The following is a 23,578-nucleotide window of genomic DNA, read 5'->3' on the forward strand; positions in this document are numbered from 1 at the left end:
CAGCGGAGAGCGCGGTGCGGATGCGCAGTCCTATATATCCATCATGGGCTGCCTGCTGGAGTACCAGTACATCGAAGTCCTCCACTGCGGCTTCCAAATCCTCACCTCCGTAAGTCGCTCCGAAACACACGCACACAAACTAATGATATGCCAAGGCATGTAGAAAAGCTAAAACACTCAATAAACATTCCTCAATAGTCCAACAACCCTGTTTTTTCAATGGTTTATGGTCACCACACACTTTTATATAGCATAACTGAAAGGGTTTTCATACTACAAGTTTTTCCAGACACACTTCCATCCTAATGGTGCTTTTTCATGACCGTATGAGAAAACGTTGCCTGTCTCTCTACACTCAACCAGTCTTTAAAAACCACACCAGTTTAAAGTGTGCCCTAAATACAGCACACACGTGTAAAACGCTGCTGTTGTGCTGAAGTGGCCCTCTTGAGTCGAGGTCTGGCACGGCTCCAGGTTTAGTTGGGCAAACTCAGTGGATTATAATCAGCAGGCAGCAAAACAGAAGGACTGTGAGCGCATTTTCTTAAAGGGATTTGTTTTGTTGACTTAAAGTCCCCCTGTGGTGAAAATCCAGCTTTTAATGTTGTTTATATGTCTATGTGGTGTTTTTAATGTGCTTTAAGACAAACCATGTGCAAATTCGCTGGAGTTTCTGACGTCACAAGCTACCTTGTAACCAGTCAGGTCAACGTGTGATCGTCAACGAGTGGATCTCTGAGCTGGTGTGAGTGAGTGGAGGCGGGGCTCATTAGCATATTCATAGAACCACGCATACTAAATGAGGCAAGGGTGTAGAGTTACATTCAAGCTATTTTAAGGCATGAAGAATTTTTTTTTTTTTCAAGGAAAAAACAATTAAATATTTCATTTTGGTGATCAAAGAGGAGTTTTAAGGGATACAATGATTGACTAAAGGTGGACTTTAAATGTGCTGTGCACAGTTGCCTCTAAAAGTTATATGGACACTTAAGCCACACTCAGAATGTCATTGCAAGCTAAATATTAAACAAAGTGACATTTGCAAACACATGCCTCTAAACCCAACAAGTCTGTTACGCTGCTTATAATATAAAATAAAATAATATAATATACAGTGTGGTCAGTTTTTTTTTTTTTTTTATAAATTAATATTTTTTAAATTGATCAATAAGGAGAGTAAAAACATTTAATGTTAAAAAAAGAATTACATTTAAAAAAAATCCTTAAAAAATATTAAGTTTTCAACATTGATAATAATCAGAAATGGTTCTTGAGCATCAAATCAGCTTATTAGAATGATTTCTGTGACACTGAATACTGGAGTAATGATGCTGAAAATTCAGATTTGATCACAGGAATAAACTACATTTTAAAATATATTCAAATAAAAAATCTTTATTTTAAATAGAAATATATTTTTATAATGACTTTTTTTTTTTCTGTGTGCTATTTTACTTGTCTCAAAAATCACACACAAGCTGAATCTGTTCATTCTTGTTGTGCGGTGTTTGTCAGAGGACTAAGCCAAAATCTGTGGAAATAAAGCCTGCGTGTTTGGTGGTCTGAAGGGTTAGGAGTGCCGGAAGGTTCTAGAAAGTGATGATTATCCCCTCATGCTCCAACAATGAACTGCTAGCTTCATGATGAGAGCTGAACAAAGTGGCCTTCAGGAAGTGGGAGTTGCGCACACACACACACACACACACTCACACGGGTAAAGTTCATACAGGCTTCTTCAGTGGGAGTGCAGAGATTAGTTAGAAAAATAGCGATTTTTATCCGCACTGGCCAAAGTACACAGCTTGTGGTTCCGTCAAAATTGAGAAATTAAGTAAGAAAACGCTCAGAAGAATGGGAAGATGGATAAAGGGCCAAGTGAATCTCTCTCAGAAGTCAGATTACACCACAAAATCATTGGACCATTGTCAATGCAAACAAAAAAACATGTTTGTGGTGGCGGGCAAGATTGGGAGAGAAACATTTGTCCCCCGTGTGAGAAATTGTGTTGCTTGGGATTATGAGAGCAAACGATAGAGCAAGCGAGACAGAGTTGAGTCAGACAATTTATAAATGTTTCTGTGTGTGTGTGTGTAACTTCAGAACTAGGTCACTATCTGAAACACTTATAGGGAATAGTCATGTTCTTAAGCTTCTGAGAATTTGCACAAGAGGACCTTCAGAGAGTATTGTAGGACACACACCAGAGATGACAGGTGAACGACTGCGAGAGTTTCATGTACATCCCTCCCAGCATCTGTTTTCCCATTAGTGTGACCCATGAGGAAGGAACCTGTGGAAACTTCAGACGCCACCTGCTGTTCTTCTGTTTTCCAGCCCTCAGTGACAATTGTAGCACTATAACTTCGCATAAAGCAGCTCCTATAACATTTAATTTGTCCTCTTGATGTTGACAACCAACATATTTTGATGGTTATTTTGATCTCCTTTTACTGGCCTTTAAAAAATCTGTACCGCTGTCATAGTATGTGTCTCAGATTTCACTCTTACTTTTTCCATTTTGTCAGCATAAGTGGGTGGATGAGTTCATTCCTCCTCCATCTTTGTATCTCCCTATTTTCTCATCTGACATCTCTTTCCTCTCATATCTCAGTTGCTTCTCTCTTCAGTGAAACACTGAAATCAAGATAAGGCGGATGCTTCAGACAGAGAAGAATATCTTGTCAGGATGGTATGGGAATTCATCACTTCCTTTCCCATCATGCTCTCTGCCCCAGGGAGAGACGATAGATAGCTGTGGAACATTTTACCTGAAAATTAGATGTTCAAGTCCATACTGAAAATCTATGAAACATCCAAAAGCTCCATTGGAAAATTATTTTTTTGTTTAGATATAATGCATGAGGCCCTGATATATTTACCAAACCACACTTCTTTTTTTAAAGCTGCAGTCCGTAGTTTTTCCTCTTTGTCGCCATCTCTGTTCGAAATCTGCAATTGCAGTTATTCGCGGAATTATCAACTTTACGTGGGTTGTGCCTCGGCACGGATGAATCTAATGTTTTGAGGAGAATGTGCGGCTGTCAGTCACCGCGCCGGTGTGGATACTGGCATTCGCAATCACAGATTCTACTTTTGGGAAGTATGACCAACATAAGAATTTTCACTGGAAAATGTCGTCTGAACAAGTAACTAAAATCCACTTTTGTTCTGACCAACTATCTGACCAATATCACGTCAAACCGTGCAAATTATACTTTGTTCTCAAATTGTTAATGTTAACAACATCCGCATTGCGTGACTACATTTAATGCCCTTCTGATATTATCCTTGTTTTCGCATGGGCCGGTTGCAGTCTCTTTTTTTCTGTAGCCACTCCGAAGTCCGAAGTCTTTTGCGTTTTACAACGGGTGAATTTCCAGTTGTCACTGGTGATTGTCTTTGAACCTGTCTGGATCCGCCATCAAATTGATCCAACATCCTCACACTCATAGCCTACTAGCCGAGACTCCTTCTTATGTTTACAGATGTGACGTAATGACGCAAAGACATTTCCACAGAAATCCACCAATACAGTACCACTGGAATTAAAAACATTATTACAAGCTTACCGTTTTGAATCAAGCTAAGGCAAGTAGATAGTTTTGAACACTGGCTGGTTATGTACTTGCTTAGAAATGTATTTTGGATCATTTTTAACCCAAAAAAGTTACGGGATGCAGCTTTAAAAACGGTCACGTATCACAGATTCAGCTTGTTTTGCGCCCATCCAGACTGTTGCTGCGTGCCTGAGAACATGATTAAGAAAAATTTCACTTCAAAGTCTCTCGCTCCCTGCGGTGGTTTAATCACTTTCCATGTACACACAAATGTAAGTGGATTTCGGATTGGACGTGGCCGACTGCAAACTTCTGAGAGCCGTTTGTTTAGCATGGCAGGTGGAATAGTCTTGCCTGTTTTTTCCATCTCAGATCTGTTGGATGTGAAGTGCTGTAAGAGTGCTTGCGTGTGCGAGAGCACTTTTGTGAAGTGACGTTGAGAGTGCTCTGATTCTGATGAGATTTGGCTGTGAAATCTGCCTTCAGGCAACTGAGACACATCAGAACTGCTATATGTCTATAAATGTGTGTGCATACAGTGTATTGAGAGGCGCACACACACACTCTGTTACAGCAGGGTGACACGGGTGCTCATTATTAACATTATGTAGTGTGTCAAAGGCAGCATTAGGATTTGTGACGTGTGTCCGTCTTTCAGGCCTGTGTATTCACAGGGCTCTGGGTCTGTATTACTGCAGTTTCTCTCTATTTCTCTCTCGCTCTCTCAGCTTCAGCCAGAGAAATCTAAAGCAGAAAACAGTATGTGAGAGCAGATCATAAATGGAAGTGTAGTTCTGGGACTAATGGTCCAGCTGGTGGAGAGAGGACTGCTTTCTTTGCTCAACTCTTGGGTGTCCTTTGTGAGAAGCAAGTACACTTTAGCATACTTTTAAAAAGAGTACTTATTACGCAAATACCATACTAAAGTGTGGTGCATTCAGACTCTTAATTGCATGTTTTTTATTATTAAATGGAAATGTAATATAGTTTAAATTTATATTAAATACAAAACTTTAGAGAGTGTTTTTGACCCAATTAGTTAGGACTTAAGTGTATCTTTATGTAATTTCATAATTACTTTAATTGTCTTTGAAATATGGTTAAAGTGTACTGACAAGCATTTTTGGTGAACTTGAATATTGTTCTATTAATGCATTTCACTTTAATATCAATGTAGTACACTTCAAATATATTTTAATATTACTTTAAATGTATACTGAATAACAATTATCAGGTACTTTACATGTGCTTTAGTATATTAGTCAGCACAACAATAAGTGTACTTCTTTAAAGCATGACAAAAGATTATTAAAACAATTATGTGAATTGTATTTTAAAGTAAAACTTTTAATTTTACATTATTATGAAGTGAAATTTTTAAAAGTGTACTTAATAAGTGTGTTAAGAAACTGGCATGAAAGTGAACTCTATGTAAGTACATTTAAGTGGCCCTTTATTTCAATAATATTATCTACAAGTACAGTTTTTATATATACAGTATATATACTTTTAAGATTTGAAGTACAAGTGAACATTCAATTGAATTAAGCACACTTTTTCATAAGGGATATCAAAACTTTATAGTGATTATAATGATATGAGTTGGGAAATTGTCCGTTTTTGTATCTTTACAACACTTAATTTTCAGCAATATTATTGACTTGAATGCACTGACATTATAGAGTCTGACAGTCATGTTCCGGAAGTAAAAAATCCATAAATTTTCTCCATAAGGAAATGGATTTTTAATGATAACTTATAAGCCTTTAAAGACAGACCTACTGTGAGCTACGAGGTTGTTTGCTTCTGTTGAAGCTTTCATCCTGTGTTATTTCACTCTAAAAAATGCTAGGTTGTTTCAGCATAAAAATTTGGGTCAAATATGGACAAACCCAACCATTTAAAAATGTAATTAAAAAAGTTAACCCAACAGTTGGGTTTGTCCATATTTGGTTGAAACAAAAGTTAAATCTGATGTAATTGTATTAGACTATAGAACAATTCTGTATAGGCTATTTAACATACATTTTTAAAAGTTATATTTTTAATTTAACCTTCTCCCTCTACACACTTTGGTCAATTCAATAATAATTCATGCAATTGTATATTGTTTATTTGAAAGCATTAAAAGTGCCGTTTCTTGTCTCTCCTTGTATTGTTCAAGTGTTTAAGGTTGACATGGGATTTAGTAATTAGTAATAAGTAGACCAATAATTTCTAAAGATAGTCATTATTACATTAATCTAATTACACTGTTGAAGATGTCATTTGTAGTTAGTAATACAAGTAACTTACCCAACTGTTATAATATCAGAGGTGAAACTGGAAGAAAAGTATGTTATTCAACCTAATTTTAATTTTCATGTAGGGGCAATCCTGCAGGCATTAAAAGAACATGGCAGCAGCTGAAAATTAAATATAAAAACATAATTCAGTCAAGTAAGGCTTGAGCATATCATGGGTGTAGGCTACCTGACTTTACAAACATGTGACATATTAAATAACTAAAACATCCAGTGTCTAGCAGTGTAGCAGCATTTCTGGCTGAGGGAATTCCTGGACGGACTTCAGAGCCAGTCCCAAAGATCCAAGGGCCTTCATAAAATGTAAGAGGTTTACATATGTGTTATTTTTTATATAGGCTATTTTTGATATTTCCATTTATTTTACTTTGGGTTAGGATTTTTGTTGGTCCCAATAGATTCTGATGGTAATATCTGTCTTTTGGAGCCTCCTGTCCCAACAGAACCCCAGGCAGTTGTAAGTCGCCTACTCAATACACCAGAAATTATGACAAATAGTGTTATAAAGTGTACTCAACCAAATGCTCATCACATGGGGATAAAGAGTTTCTGCTGCCACAGAGAGGCCTACAGAGGTGATGTTAATATTATGTGTCTACACATCAAACAATCTACACATTCACATTTTTTCACATTTTTATGTGGAGTAGCCTATAGAATCTAAGTTTAAATCTAAGTATAAACGGGTATTCTTATCTCTCCCCGCGCCCTCAGAGTGTGGAAGAACAGCTGGAGGACGGTCCATCAACTTCTGTTGCACAGATGAACAGTTCAGTGATTTCCAGTAAATGCCACAGTTTAATTCTGTAGAATTTGTTTAGAACTACATTATGTAACTCTAATCTACTACTGTGTTTTCAGTTGCCAGTTAAGGAGTTATATAGACTTCATCTTATTTAAAAAAAAAAAAAAAAAGCAATATTTTATTTATTAATAAAGGATTAATTTTATTAATAAAAATGTACTGAAAGAATGAATGAGGTGTTTAAACACAACTTCCTCTTTAAAGGGGAGGAGACCGAAAGAAACTCTGGGTTTACTGAAGAAAACCTGCTCCCGACCAGGTTAGGTTCACAGAGTAAGTTACCATGGTAACTGACTCTGAGTATAAGTTACCTCTCTTTCAGAAACAGGCTTGACTTACTCTGCTTTCTCAGGTTTAACATACCTCCCATTCTGAAACAGAAAACTCAGAGTTTCCCTCATTTCAGGGTTAACATACTCAGAGTTTTCACTTAACCTCCTTTCTGAAACAGGCCCCAGATGCAACTAAAACTAACATAAACAAAATGCGTGCAGATGGACTAAACCATTTGGCACATTAGCAAGGGGTGGGACCAGTCAGTCAATCAACCAAGTTATTCAGCCAATACACTAACTTTACATTTCATCTTACATTCATTGTGAAATTTAATTAGGAAATGAAAATATCCAGGTACAATAAAATATATGCCAGACTTTTCAAGGGCCCTCTCTCCCCTTGGGGCCCTGGTAATCAGTACTGGTTTTACCCCCAGTCCGACGCCCCTGGCTACGCCCCTGTGAATAAGTGACGTTTATCTATTACACATGCTAAATATTAAACTTTTGTTTGTGCTACAGACATAAATGGTACAAAAATCATACAGATTATTGAGGAGAGATGTGCTATTATTAATGCTCTTTAAAGCGATTCATAAGGATAGTCACTTTTGTTTTTTTATGGCATAGAAGTTCTTAAAAGTGTTATCTGTGAAAATGAAACTCAGGCCTGTGATGTGATTTCTTCCTTATATAGATTTTATATCCAGCATTACTTAGGTGTGTAAATAACTCTGTGAGTAAACCAGAGCTCAGATCAGACAGAAATGCTATATAACTGTTGAGATCATGACAGAACCAGGTCGTGTGCAAGCGGCGTTTGATCTGTCAATCACCAGCTCTCTTTCTGCATCATGCAATTAGTTATAAAGTTATTCCCATCCATTGCTATTTATATAGCTAAATTCGGGGATATTCATGACAAACAACTTTCTTGTTAATTAGAGACAATTTATAATCAGTTTCTGAGTAAAAATGTATGTTGATTATCATATGAAAGAATTCAAGGTGATATAACCATCCTGTAATAACACGAAGAATGAAAGTCTAAGATTCTTGAAAAATATCTATAATTATTTCTTAAAAACACTACTAAAAAAACACATTTTGGCATCATTTTAAAGACCAGTTAGACTTTGCTTTTCTGATACTGGCTGAATTCCTGAGCTTAAACATTTTAAACCACATTTATTTATTTTATTTTCCTTTTATATTGCATTTTTAATGAGTTTTAAGCTCAAGGTGAATTCCCCAATGATTACAAAAACAATTTTGAGTTAATTCTATTCATATTAAAGGCATTATGAAGACTAGACTGAGAGATTGAATGTTGAATTAGCTGGCATGAGAAACAGCCCGAGGCGGTTGAAGGCCACTGACCCAGAATCCTCTTCTCTCACAGCAACTTTACCCTTTGACCCGAATGATCAGCCCATGAAACGCAGGACTGACGCTTAATATTACAGAGAGAAAACAGGTTAAATCTGCAGCGCTTTCAGCAGAGAGCAGAAAGATGATAGTGTGGGCCTGAAAGAGTGAAGCAGAGGGTCCTGGCTTTAAGACTGTGACTTTAAAAGAGCTAATGGTTTTTAATGACCATAATTAACAAGATATTGAGTCGTGCGCTAGATCTGGGCTTAAGAGTGGTCAGATCTCATGTGGAGAGCCGCTCTCGCTGTCCTTTTCACTCTTCGCCTGAGATTCCCCCGAGCAAGAATTAGCTTTGAATTTATTAAATTTGGGTTTCATTTGTCTAATGGTCTCAGAGTAAGTTTTTCAACAAAAGATTTAATATTTATATCTGAATAATAAATAGCCTGTTCTACGGTTGGCACTGTTCTTGTATGGTACTGATAATGTACAATCAGCCAGTTATTATCACAAAATATATTGTGACGGGGTGGAAGAATCACGCGACAAGGAGAGCTCAAATTAATACCCCGGAGGGTGGATTTATTAACAAGTGGCTGGTGAAGAATGGAGAGTGAAGAGTGGCTTGCGGAGGTGGTGTGGTGCTCTCTGTGAGAGATTTCCTTGGTGCGGTGAGTCGGTGCTGTGCTCGTATCAGGTCTAGCTCGGTCACACACTGGTTTCTGGAAAGAACAAGAGACGACACGTTAGTTCTCAGCATTCAAGACGCCAGTCTTGCCATTATCCAGCCTCATGTTGCTTATATGGCCGTGGGGAAATTGGCGACAGGTGTGGCCGATCAAGCCATGATGAGCGAGTGCAGGCGTTTCGCGTCTTTCTCCAGGGCAACGCTGATGAGTGCTCGGGATGCTCGTCACACTCCCCCCCCCACCCCCCCCCACCCCCCCCCCGCCCCAAGCATTGTCCTGGTCCTGGTGGAAACATACGGAAGCAACGAGGGGGAAACTGGGGGTGGGTGGGGAGTGACCCCTGACAGACCTGCGAAGGCTGACCAGATCCGCGAGAGTCCGTCTGCTTTGGCGTTGGAGGCTCCGGCTCGGTGGTGGACAATGAAGCAGAAGTCCTGGAGTGCGAGGAACCACCGCGTCACCCTGGCGTTGGTGTCCTTGGCCCTGGCCATCCATTGAAGGGGCGCTTGGTCCGTGAGGAGGGTGAACTTGCGGCCGAGCAGGTAATAACGCAGCTCCAGGACTGCCCACTTTATGGCCAGAGCCTCTTTCTCGACCGTGGCGTAGTTCCTCTCGGCTTTCGTCAGCTTCCTGCTAATAAACAAAACAGGATGTTCCTCACCCTCTGTGACTTGGGACAGGACGGCTCCCAACCCTGTCTCGGACGCATCCGTCTGCAGCAGAAAGGGACAGCCGAAATCGGATGCGTGCAGGACCGGTTCCTCCGTAAGGGCACACTTGATTCGCTGGAATGCCTTTTCTGTCTCTGGACTCCAGGCGATGCGCTCAGGCTGCCCCTTTCTGGTTAGGTCTGTCAGGGGGGCGGCTAAAGAGGAGAAGTTGGGGATGAAACAGCGATAATATCCCGCTAAGCCCAAGAAAGCCCTCCACCTTTTTCTCCTGCGACTTAATGAGGCCCCGTCCAACCTGGAAGCCCAGGTACTTTGCCTCAAAGAGGGCCAGGTGACACTTGCGAGGGTTGGCGGTGAGTCCAGCCCTTCGAAGCTCTGGAAGCACCCTCCACAGACGGTCTAGGTGGTCCTCCCAACGCTCCGAATGGATGACTACATCATCAATGTACGCTGCTGCGTAATGCTGGTGCGGCCGAAGGATGATGTCCATAAGCCTCTAGAACGTGGCCGGTGCCCCGTGAAGGCCGAAGGGAAGGGTCCGATATTGCCAGTGGCCAGTTGAGGTCGAAAAGGCCGTCTTCGGTTTGGCACTTTCAGAGAGTGGTACCTGCCAATAGCCCTTTGTCAGGTCCAAAGTGGAAATATACCGGGCCCTTCCCAGGCGGTCTAGGAGTTCATCCACCCGGGGCATTGGATATCCGTCGAACTCCGAGACTTCGTTGAGGCAGCGAAAGTCATTGCAGAAGCGGAGGGTGCCATCTGGCTTCGGGACCAGGACGATCGGGCTGGACCATGGGCCTATCACCCCCGATCACCCCCAACTGGTGTGATCACCCCCAGATGGTTCGATCACCCCCAACTTCAGCATCTGCTGAATTTCCTCCTCGATAGCCTGCCGACGAGCCTCTGGAATACGGTAGGGCCGTTGCTTTACGATGACCCGCAGTGGTGTTATAATGTCGTGTTGAAACAGACTGGTTTGCCCGGGGACTGTAGAGAACACATCCGAGAACTGACCAATCAGGTGTTGCAGCTCAGCCTTTTGTGCCGCCGACAGACCGGGGTTGGTATCCACCAGAACGGGCTTGACGGTGGCAAGGGCTACGGTCTGTTCTCTGGTCCTCACCGACCTCTTCAGCAGGTTTACGTGGTATAGCTGCTCAGGGCTCCGTCTCCCAGGTTGCCGTACTCGGTACGTTACAGGTCCCACTTTCTCTAACACTGTATACGGCCCCTGCCAAGTGGCCAGGAACTTACAGGCTGCGGTGGGGACTAACACCATAACCCGGTCGCCCGTTTGGAATTCTCAAGGCTGAGCTGTACGGTTATAGTGGCGCTGTTGAGCCTGCTGGGCTTTTGCCAGATGTTCCCGGACTAATGGCATGACGCGGTCGACCTGTTGTCTCATCTCTGCGACATGCTCGATTAGGGACCGGTGTGGGGTGGGCTGCTGGTGTTCCCACGCCTCTTTCGCAACATCGAGCAGCCCTCGAGGTTGTCGTCCGAAGAGGAGCTCTTAGGGCGTAAAGCCTGTGGACGCTTGGGGGACCTCCCGTATACCGAATAGGACGTAGGGCAACATCTGGTCCCAGTCCCGTTTATCTTCGGCTGCCACCCGTCGCAGCATTTGCTTGAGGGTCTGGTTGAAACGTTCGACGAGTCCGTCCGTTTGAGGGTGGTACACAGTCGTCCGCAGTTGCTTTACCCGGAGTAGGCGGCAGAGATCAGCCATTAGCCGGGACATGAACGGTGTTCCCTGATCGGTCAAGATCTCCACCGGTATGTCGACTCGGCTGAACAGCAGAAAGAGCTCGTGGGCGATATTCTTCGCGGTGGCTTTCCGGAGAGGGATTGCTTCGGGGTAGCGAGTGGCGTAGTCGACCACGACGAGGATGTGTTCGTGTCCCCGGGCCGACTTTGGCAACAGCCCTACCAGATCCATCCCGATGCGCTCGAAGGGCACCTCTATGATGGGCAGCGGTATGAGTGGTGTGGGGGGAGGTGACTTGGGTGATGTCTTCTGGCAGACCGGACAGGCTTGACAGAAGCGCTTCACTTCGGCCTCCAGGCCGGGCCAGTGGAACCGGTCTTGAATGCGTTGGGTGGTATTTGCTGCGCCGAGGTGTCCTGCCAATGGATGAGAGTGTGCCAACTGCAGGATCGTCTCCGTATTCGAGCGCGGAACCACTAGAAGCTTTTTTTCCTCCCCCCTCCGCTGGGCGACACAATAGAGCAGGCCGTTCTCCACGACGAAGTGGGGGAAAGGATGGGGCTTTGGCCGTGTGTCTTTTCCATTCATCACACAGACCTGTGTCCAGCAGTGTTTCAACCGCTCATCCTCCCGCTGAGCGCGGCCAAAGGAGCCCCCTCCCGAAACCTGTTGGTAGATATCATAGAAGAGATTAGTGGAATGGGAAGGGGACTCACCATCTCTCCCACTGTCGGAGGCCAGGAGAACGGGGCGGCGGCGGGACCTCTTCGCTGGGCGCCACTCACGGCGACCCCCACGGGGTTTGACAGGTTGTGTGGCGTCGTTGAGCAGGGCTTCGAAGCCCGGCCAGTCTCGGCCCAGCAAGACAGTTACGGGCAAATCTTTAATGAGCCCGACTTCCATGGGCCAGGATCCCGGAGCTGCGGAGATAGTGACGCGCCGAGCGGGCATCTGTCGTGTGTCCCCATGCACGCAGGTGATTGGCAGCACTGTCTTGGTCTCGCTGCGTGGGGGCAGAATCTTCGCCCTGACGAGGCTGACGGCGCTGCCCGAATCGAGGACCGCTTTGAATGGCCGGCCGTTGATCTTGATCTCGGCCTCTGGGGCTCCTCTGGGGAGCTTGTGGTGCACCGCACATCCTGCCAACCAAGCCCGAGCTTTGGGAGAAGAGGGCGCTGTTGGCATGGACTCATCTTGTGGCTCGGGGGGCGCCGTCCTGCTTATTGGCCGCGAGGTGCCCTCTGGCGCGCGCTGCTCTGGAGCCATCCTCCGGAGAAAAGGCGGTACTCGCTCCCCAGCCTCACGTCGGTGAGCCGCCTCCGCCAGCTCAATCGCCTCCACTAGCTCTGACATGGTTGTGGGGTTTCGCATGCCGACGGCCTGGCGGTAGGAGTAGGGCAGGGCCCGAAGGAGGCGGTCAATGACCACGCGTTCCGTTACCTGGGCAGGTGTGGGTGCTCCATCCATCAGCCAATGTTGCGCTATACGAGACAGTTCGGCCGCTTGAGTACTTGCGGGACGTCGGGGCTGATACGACCAGTCATAGAAGCACTGGGCCGCGCACACTGGAGATAGCCCCACTCTAGCCAAAATTTCCCTCTTTACATCCTCATACCTTTCTGCCATCGCTGTGGGGAGGCTGAAGAAGGCACGCTGGGCTTCGCCAGTGAGAAGAGGGGCGAGTGCGCGGGCCCAGTCATCCGGGTCCCACCCCTCCATTGTAGCAGTATTCTCGAACATTTGTAAATATGCCTCGACGTCATCATGGGCAGTCATTTTGGGGAGTAGTTGGGGGGCCTGAACCCGTGGGTCAGGTAACGGAATGCGCTGGCGGGCGGCTGTGCGGAGGGCGGCGATTTCCTGGTCAGCCTGGCCCTGGTGTGTGGCAAAATGCTCCACGATCTGTTGCTGTCGCATGCTGACCTCCGTTAACTGCCGGAGAAGTTCTTCCATCCTGAGGGGAGGAGTACCGCCTATCTGGAAGAGAACAATGTGAGAATCCAGAGATCACTTGTCGATGGAAACTTCCTTTTAATCTGCCCACATTCTCCACCACTGTGACGGGGTGGAAGAATCACGCGACAAGGAGAGCTCAAAATAATACCCCGGAGGGTGGATTTATTAACAAGTGGTTGGTGAAGAATGAAGAGTGAAGAGTGGCTTGCTGAGGTGGTGTGGTGCTCTCTGTGAGAGATTTCCTTGGTGCGGTGAGTCGGTGCTGTGCTCGTATCAGGTCTAGCTCGGTCACACACTGGTTTCTGGAAAGAACAAGAGACGACACGTTAGTTCTCAGCATTCAAGACGCCAGTCTTGCCATTATCCAGCCTCATGCTGCTTATATGGCCGTGGGGAAATTGGCGACAGGTGTGGCCGATCGAGTGCAGGCGTTTCGCGTCTTTCTCCAGGGCAACGCTGATGAGTGCTCGGGATGCTCGTCACAATATATAAAAAAAAATATTAAAAAAACAGGCTGATCATCAGGACCCTGACACAATGCAATAAAATATATTTATAAAAATACAAATACTTTACTGTTTAAAAGTTTGAGGTCAGTAAGAATTTTTGGTCACACTTTAGTTTCAGGTCCAATTCTTGCATTAAACTATAGCATGACTTTGCCTCTAAACTCCTCATTACTACTTATTAATAGTTATTAAGTTACGGTATTGGGAAAGGATTAATGGATGTACAATATGGTCGTACAGAATAATGCATTAATATGAGCTTTATAAGTACTAATTAACAGCCAATTACCTAGTAATGTGCATGCTAATAAGCAACTAGTTAATAGTGAGAATTGGACCCTAAACTAAAGTGTTACCAATTATTATTTAATTAATTTTTTTGGAAAGAAATGGATGCTTTTATTCAGCAATGATGCATTAAATTGATCAATAGTGACAGTAAAGACATTTATAATGTCAAAAGACATTTATGAATATCAAAAAAATGTAGTCAGTTTCCATAAAAATATGAAGCAGCACAACTGTTTTCAACATTGATGATGATAATAAATGTTTCTTAGATCAGAATGATTTCTGAAGGATCATGTGACACTGAAGATTGGAGTAATGATGCTGAACATTCAGCTCTGATCACAGGAATAAATTACATTTTTAAATACATTACATGATGAATTGTAAAAATATTTCACAATATTACTGTTTTTACTGTAGTATTGATGAAATAAATGCAGCCTTGGTGACCAGAAGAGACTTCTTTCAAAAACAGTAAAAATTATTAAAAACATTTTTAACAGTACATCTATTGTAAACATCATGATGACAAACATAACATGCAGGTTTGTAGGCCTATTGAAGTCAAAATTGAATGGCGTAAAACTGCCTCCACACTAGATCAACTCGAATGGACCCGAGGTCAATATCACATGCTGATACCGCTGCAGTTGGCAGACTGGCTGTGGACATTTCCTCTGATGCTATTGGTATTTTGCCACTCCTTCAGTGTAATAGAAGCTGATTGGAGGTCTGAATCACTTTGCCCCACACACACAGAGAGAGAGAGAGAGAGAGAGAGAGAGAGAGAGACACCTGTGTGTCTCTGTGTCTCACCACAAACCTGCACTATCAGCCTCTCACGGGCTTCATAGACTCTCATTTAGGCCTTTAAGTTTTTGTCATACGTTTCTCTCACTCTCTCGTTCATATGCAAACACACAGCATTCATTTTTTTCTTCAAGGTATACATGTACGCCTGGCCGGCTGCCGAATGACGGATTAATTGCTTTGGAATAGTGCCACTCTTTGGGAGTTGAGTTTACCCTGTGTGTGTTTTCATGCGGAGCTGTGCCATCTGCCTCTGTGGCACTGCCATAGCCATCAATAACACACACACACACACACACACACACACACACACACACACACACACACACACACACACACACACACACACACACACACACACACACACACACACACACCAGTCCCCGGTTCACTTGGCACAGGACTTTGTAAAACTCTCTCTAATGTCTCTTTGAGTAATGTATTATCGGTCATGTGTTTCTCATAATGAATGGTTTATAAGATGCGACTGCCATTCCTGCTGAACACACTTATGCTTAGGGTTTTAAATAAACCTCGAACACTATAGGATTAAACTTTACTTTGTATCTATTCCCACAGCATTAATGTTATGGAAATTAATGATACCTCCAAATCATTTACATTTATTTATTTAGTAGATGCTTTTGACAAATAAGGAACATCACAAGTAATTTGAGGAGAGGTGCCATTTTCTACATGTTGGACAACATAAACCTGTGGAAACATGATCTCCCCTTTATAGGGTTTGACTCTTTTAACTTATTTCCTTATTCGACCAATAACGTCATGGAGGTTACATTGGCACAGGCAAACAAAGAAAATGTACAAATCTAGTTACAGAATAAATATATACTGACATCAGGTGAAGACATGGACCGATAGTAAAATGTGAAAAGATAGTTCTGACGTTTTGCGAGCATGATTTTCCATGTCTCATCTCTCTTTGGATATACACTCATGTGTCTGTGTTTGTCTCCTCAGTTGCTGGGTTTCATCTACGCCTGCTACGTCATCAGTGTCATCACAGAGGAGGAGGACAGCTGTGAGTATCTTTACTGTGTGTGTGTGTGTGTGTGTGTGTGTGTGTGTGTGCGTGATAAGAGAAAAAATGTAAGTCTGTCCTACACTTTCTTTCTTGTTTACATGTCTAAAACGGTTACTTTTTCCATTTTATTATAAAGAAACGTGCCTGTCTGATTGTACTCTAACATAAACATTCAGGAGATGATGGCTCTGTGTCCTTTTAGCTTTGTTTTGTGAGAAATATATCTAAACCATATGAATTCTCAATGTTGAAGAATATGAAATATTGATGTAAAAAGCCATTTTCTTATCCATGGGAAGGGGAGCACACTACTTGTGAGAAACAGTGTATTGCTAAACTCACTTTGTAAAATGGTGTGTGTGTGACTCACTGACTCATGGGGACTCGTGAAAAGGTTTTCAGTGATGGGTAGGTTTAGGGGTAGAGTTAGTGTTAGGGGAGAGAATATACAGTTTGGACAGTATAAAAACCATTATGTCTATGGAGAGTCCCCACAAAGATAGTGAACCAGACGTGTGTGTGTGTGTGTGTAACATTCTTGGAAGATGTCAGTACAGACAAAGATAGCCAATCAGATCAAGAAAGTGTTTCCAGTGCCAACTGTTAGCAGTGATTCCCACTGTTTTGGAATTTCGTTCATGGATTGACTGGGTTCATAGGAATGCACTTCATTTCAATAAATTGCAGTGCATAAACAGTGAATATTTGCTCTTGGCAGAATAGGCTGTGTGGGAGAGGACCAGAGTGAAGCCCCTGGGATGAGATAAGCCACTGCCCTGTTTGTACGGGCTAAACACCAGCCTTCCTCTGATTATTAATGTTTCCCTGTTCCAGAATAGTAGGAGTTACCATTCTTTCGATTTCCATGACTAAACGTTCCCCGTTGAGTGGTACCACGCTGACAGGAGGGACTCGACCGCACTAAAAAAATCGACGTTACAGTCACTTCCTGTTTGCCTTTGTTTTCTGATGGCCTTTGAGCGTCACCGCTCAACAGGAGGCGGCCAGTCTTTTTTGTGTTTTATAGGCAGCGCACATGTGCTCGGGTGAACTTTATTTTTATGCTCTGTTCAAATTTACCACCAGTAAAGTGATTATAAGTGCACAGAGGAACGTTTTATTGCTTCGAGGTTTATTCATGGCCCAGGGGATTTAAAGACCACATGACATCCAAATGGCCTTTTATGCCTGTTCGCTTTGAGGCCATCTGTATGTTAGCGTGCACTGCTAAAAGTTTGCAAAATAAACTTTTAGTACATGTGAGGGTATAAAAATTAATATCGTTCTCTTGCAGACCAAAGAAATATAAAAGCACAGACTTGTTCACAGGGGCAAATACAAATTTGTCCAATGAAATGCTCTCTAGAATGAAAAGGATTTGCAATAGCAAGTAGCAAATAACAGTTAGTTGGGTGTCTTCAGCTGTGAAAATGCTCGTCACACTCTCTACCCACATGTCACGATTCAGTGCATATCACGACACTGGACTCACGATACAATATTATTGCGATACACTAAGACATATGGTAGAAGGTTAACAATAAATGTACTGTTGATTAAAGGAAGGGTATGGGATTTGCAAAACGGCCGGCAGATTTTGAAAATACACAACTCAAATGGTCCTACCTTCTTTCCTCCAACGCTGGCCCTGACTCCACCCATTCGAAGCGCGCGAGGGGGGTGGGGGGTGGGGGGTATGGTACGACCGTTTGATTGACGAACTTACTGTCCAATGATTCTAGGTGGTCTTGGAAATGATTGGCTGGAGTTTTTCGAGTCCTGCCCGTTCCACAGATGATTCAATTGCTTAATTTTCATTTCAGTGCTTCTAACTCAGTGGCTGTAAGGGGGTTAGGAATAGGATTTCAAGTGATTTTGAAAAAATGGACAAAAAAGAAAATCACATACCCCACCTTTAAAATTATAAATGTGGTATTACATTGTGGGTGTAAATGAATAGGCTTGGACTTGGTGATAGTAACCCAATGCACAGGACAATAGTGACACCAGATTAAAAATATGATTCTGAAGCTGAGAATACAGTATTATTTTAGACGAATATTGCACTCTGTCACTCACTAGATATATTCAAAATAATATAGGTTTTACTTGTAACATAAGACATTTGGCATTATCAGGAGCCACAAATATTCCCCCATTGCATTATTATACATTATATTCAACATTATATAATGTAGTACTGACACTAAAACTCTGAAAACTTGAATTTTTTTCTTACACAGTAATTTTCATTTTGGGTGTACACACTGTACACAATACATTTTGCCACTATCCTCGATAAATGCTGTTTTTATCTCAGTTTTTTTTTTTTTTTTAATCACAAGGTCTCGCTGGAAGAAAAGATTGTAATATCTCAATGGGATCTTCCTGGTTAAATAAAGGATAAATAAATAAACAAGTAACAGAGGTGAATTCAGGTCGATTGGGACACTTTTTGCCATTGAGACGACTGGGAAAAAGTGTCCCAATCAACTTGAATTCACTCTATAAATAATCTTTCAGGCTGCAGTAAAACAAGCTGCCATTTCACAGCTTTCAGAGCATCAAGTGTGCGCAAAGGAAGTGGCTTGAAAGTGTTTGAAAGTGTCTTCATCGCTTTCATCCGTGGAACAAGCTGTCAAGTGGGGTTTTGCAGGTCTGTGACTGACATAAATTGCAGATTTTTGGGTATTGAAAATATATGTATATACATTTCACTGGAAAAATGTCAGGAAAGAAAACATATTAAACCATTTCATGGGATTTTTAGTGGACGTCCCAGTTATGTTCCATTAAAGCATCAACTTTGCCTTAGATACTGTATTTCTCCTAAAATATGTATTTTAGGTTCCTTGGGAGATGATTATTAACTTGTGGTTGCGGGGAAGGTTGAATTTTTAGGCTAAAGTACTTTTTCTTTTCCTTATGCTACATTGGTGTGTGTGTTCATGTGTGTGTGCGTATAATCAGCCCAGTGTGTCTATTTTGTATTTTCTATCATGCAAAGCTATGTGTGGTTCATTTACACGCTCATTTGAAGTGGAGGATTTAATTTCTCCACAGCACTTCCTCGCCTCTGAAGTTTCCCTCTTTCTGTTACTCTCTTTTCCCTTTTCTCTCTCTCTCTCCCTACAGGTGATTTGAATAATAATGTGTCAGGCTTCATTTTTTATCATTGATTATTCTTCTACCTTGTTTGCCCTTCCTTCTCGTCTCTCTCTCTCGCTCTTTTCCTTTCTGTTTTAAATGACTTGCATCCATAATTAGTGCGTAGTCTCAGTCCCGCTGTTATCGTGGGCTCATTAAAAGCTGCAGCCGTCACTTGTGTGAATCTAATCTAATAAGAGCGGACAGGTCGTCCCAGGCACCAGCTACGGGACGCGTGGGCTCCTGGGTACTGATCTAAGCCCGGATTCTCAATGAGACCTGCCTTCACCAAAAGAAAACGCAATCCTGGCTTGACATCAGAGCGGGAATGGGAGAGAGAGAGTGTGTGTGGCACCTCGAGTGTCTGGTTGGTTATCAGCGCTCAGCAGATTCCTATGCAGACTCAAAAAAGAGCTGCTTTTTATGAAAGTGGGTCAGAATAGTGTAGTGCTGAACGTTAGCCCGAGCGCTTCCCCTATGTAAATATGTTACACTATCCAGAGAGAGATAGAGAGACAGGTGAAAACAGGACACAGAGCAGAGAGACGGGCATAAGAAAGACAGGCACACACACACACACAGTAGAATTAAAGATAATTTGTTATGTGAGTGCTGGATTTGTCTGATTGTCTGATCTCTACCTCTGATGCAAAGCAAAACTGACACCAAGGCTGAGTGCGAAATCGCCCCCTACACCCTTAAGTAGGGCACTATTTGAGGGGATAGCCATTTGAAGTTGTGTCCAAAACCATGGTGGACGTTATCGAGTGCCCTCATTCAATCCCATAATGCACCGCAATAACGAGTGTACAACCGATGTACGCTCCACAGCTAAAGAATACCCATAATGCACTGCGAGAGTCAGGCGGCGAATAAATTACCGCGCCTCGCCAGAAGATGGCGCTTGCAGCTGAATCATCCATCCAGCCAACAGGTGTAAATTCATTTTTAATTGATTATTAAATTGTTTAATACATTTTATATATGCTAGTTTCCATGTTAGAGTTCAAGATAAATCTTTTCATCACTACTGGAGCTGCCAGTTTGCCAAGTTTCAAATATTAAACAGCAAACACAAACTATGCAGAAGCGGCAGCCCTTCCCACACACTCAGTGTCCGAAATCACTCAATTGTTTTCATTCACTCACTCAAGTGCACTATATAAGTGGACTAATGTTGGGAATAGTGAATTAGAGTATACAGACCCTTTCCAAAAAATTAGAATATCATGGAAAAGTTTATTTATTTCCATAATTCCATTCAAAACGTTAAACTTCCACAGATTATAGATTCAGGGCCCACAACTTAAACGATTTCAAGTATTTAGTTGTTTATTTGTACATAATTTGGGCTTCCAGCTCATAAAACCCACAAAACAGGATTTAAAAAAAAAATAGAATATTACATGAAATCACACAGTAATTACACAGTGATACCATGGTCATTGAACCAGGTTTTGGTTCTTTTGGCAGTGTGGGCAGGTGCAAATCCTGCTGGAAAATGAAGGAAGCATGAAGTGCTCTGAAAATGTCCTGGTAGACGGCTGCGTTGACTCTGGATTTAATAAAGCACAGTGGACCAAAGTCCTCTTTTCTGATGAGAGCAAATTTTGCATCTCATTTGGAAACCAAGGTCCCAGAGTCTGGAGGAAGAATGGAGAGGCACACAATCCAAGATGCTTGAAGTCCAGTGTGAAGTTTCCACAGTCTGTGTTGGTTTGGGGAGCCATGTCATCGGCTGGTGTTGGTCCACTCAACGCAGCCGTCTACCAGGACATTTCCAGAGCACTTCATGCTTCCTTCAGCAGACAAGCTTTATGGAGATGCTTCCTTCATTTTCCAGAAGGATTTGCACCTGCCCACACTGCCAAAAGAACCAAAACCTGGTTCAATGACCATGGTATCACTGTGTGATTACTGTGTGATTTCATGTAATATTCTAATTTTTTGAAATCCTGTTTTCATGGGTTTTATGAGCTGGAAGATCAAATTATGTAGCCTACAAATAAACGACTAAATACTTGAAATCGTTTAAGTTGTGGACCCTGAATCTATAATCTATGGAAGTTTAACGTTTTGAATGGAATTCAAAATAAATAAACTTTTCCATGATATTCTAATTTTTTGGAAAGGGTCTGTAGATTGCGAACACTGCCCAAGACTTAATTCTCCATATTCTGTTGTTTTACTAATACTCTAATGAGAGTTAGTTAACATGTAGTTGCAAAGTTACTTATAGTTAGTAGAATATCTAAAGTGGACCATCGAAATAAGGTTTTACCAGTTATTAGATAGCCATATATTTAATATTTCACCCTCAACTCCTGAAAGTGGCGTGTACCATGCAGATGAGGTATAGTGGTTGTCTAAGACGTGGTTGTTTGCTCTGGAAGTGTGTGTTTCACACTGTAAGTACGAGTGAAGTCGTCCATTTGCCTCTGCCTTCCCAGCATTCCACACATAGCAGCGCAGCTCATGGTCTCTGGAGCTCGAACGCTAATGACACATTATGAGCTCGAAGCCTGTCGTTTATGATACACAAACCGGCCCTGCTATTTCCAGTCCTGCTGTATGTTCAGTGTGTGTGTAAGCATGAAGCTGAAATTGCTCCTGAGTTTGCCTTCGGTCGCAGTTTTATGGATCGACTGAAAGGTTTGTTTGAGCTTTCATGAGTCACAGCTGAAACTCACTTGCCATATTCACCTACGAAGTATACACTAAAACGTGTGCACTGGTGCCTTTGATAACCGGACCATCATAGTGATCTTGATGCCACTGATATTTTTCATGTACTGTGCTTTTGAATAAGTGTTAACAGCCATTACCTTCATTATTAAACATATATTTCTTTGTATGTAAGAACACCCGGTTTTGTTTACGAAGGAAAGAAATTAATAAACGTTGTAGCGCAGTGGGTTGTGGGTAAGCGTATAACTCCCAGCAGAAATCATGCATCATTTTTTACACATGATGTTCAACCTACTGTGATTTGGGGCTCATTTGAATCTCGCATACTTATTTATATTTAAAATAGCTGGTATTGGAATCGGGACGCAGGGAGAGTCTCTCCCTCTTTTCTTGCTGTATATAAGTTAGAAATGAGAGAGTGTGTGGAGTCTGAATCACACTGGGCTGAACGAGGCCTGACATCTGATCATGAAAATCACTCATTCAGAGACCTGTTATTCATTCTGCTGTGTGTGTGTGTGTGTGTGTTTGTGTGAGAGTAACATTGAATAGAGACTTGTTCAGATAAAGAGAATAAAACTTGACTTCAGTCAAGCCGACATGAGTGTGTGTGTGTGTGTGTGTGTGTGTGTGTGTGTGTGTGTGTGTGTGTGTGTGTGTGTGTGTGTCTGTGTGTGTGTGTGTGTGTGTGTGTGTAAGAGTTACAGTGTGAGCATATCAAATCTCATGAGACACTGTTCATTGTTAATGATTATGTCTGATTTGTGTAGTGGTGTGTATATTCCAGTGTTAATGTTCACATTGATTCATATTTCTGTCAAACATTATGTCTGTTCATATTTTTTTGCTTCAAGTGATTATCATTTTATGTTTCATTTGTTCTCTTCATGGCTCATGGTTTCATTTCTTTCATTCTTTAATTTCATCTTTTGTTTGGTTTTCAGTTGATTTTATTGGTGGATTTGACCCATTCCCTCTCTACCATGTCAATGAGAAACCATCTCATCTTCTGTTAAAGCCCGTGCATCAGTAAGTACCTGTGTGTGTGTGTGTGTGTGTGTGTGTGTGCGCGCGCTACGTGCATGCATGTGCATGTGCATGCGTGTGTTAGAAGGTGCGTGAGCGTGTGTGTGTGTGTGTACAAGCAAAATCTGACAAAAATTCCCCTTGGGGACAATTAGGAATATCATCTGTGTGTGTGTGTGTGTGTGTGTGTGTGTGCGCACTCTTAAAACTCAAGGTTGCAAAAGTAGGTTTTCATAGCAATGCTGTGAAACTTTTCCCTAAAGTACCTTTCAGTGAACAGTTCTTAAAAGAACCATTATTTTCTAATTGTGAAGAACAATAATCTGAAGAACCTTTTGTGCAAGGGAAAGATTCCATGGTTTACCATCGATGCCAATAAAGATCCTTCATGTGTGACTCTGAATCCAGTCACATACTCTGCGTGTGAATTAAGTTAAATAGATCCTCTTACACATGTCCCTGCTTGCCCTTATCTAAAGCATTAATTAAAGTTAGTTTTCTTTTAATTAGTGTAAGTTCTTAATTAGTCCATTCATTAAGCATTCTGATCTTGTCCAGCGAGGGATTAGTGAAACTGTCTGAAGCTAAATCGAACAGTAAAGAGCTTTTATATCAACTAGGACCAGTTTTTTTTTTTTGGTATTATTATTGGCAAATATTACATGTGGGCTATTAGTATAAGCTATAAGTTTAACATGAAAAAAGTGCCATGTGCTTCCAGGTT

The 23,578-nt window shown here is 42.3% G+C and overlaps 1 protein-coding gene across 2 annotated transcripts in view; it reads left to right on the forward strand.

The window, feature by feature from the left end:
- Window positions 1-23,578, forward strand: part of nkain4 (sodium/potassium transporting ATPase interacting 4) — a 64,538-nt gene that overhangs the window by 36,182 nt on the left and 4,778 nt on the right. The window contains exons 4-6 of one of the 2 annotated variants that reach the window (XM_084099886.1): window positions 1-109; window positions 15,930-15,990; window positions 22,773-22,857. The exon at window positions 1-109 is cut by the window's left edge and continues 89 nt beyond it. In XM_084099886.1, coding sequence (XP_083956012.1) covers window positions 1-109; window positions 15,930-15,990; window positions 22,773-22,857 — 255 coding nt within the window. The remainder of the gene's footprint in view (window positions 110-15,929; window positions 15,991-22,772; window positions 22,858-23,578) is intronic. The other variant, XM_084099887.1, reaches the window with a different exon arrangement.

The sequence above is a fragment of the Abramis brama genome, assembly GCF_963993115.1.
Source record: "Abramis brama genome assembly, chromosome: 22".
NCBI lineage: Eukaryota > Metazoa > Chordata > Actinopteri > Cypriniformes > Leuciscidae > Abramis > Abramis brama.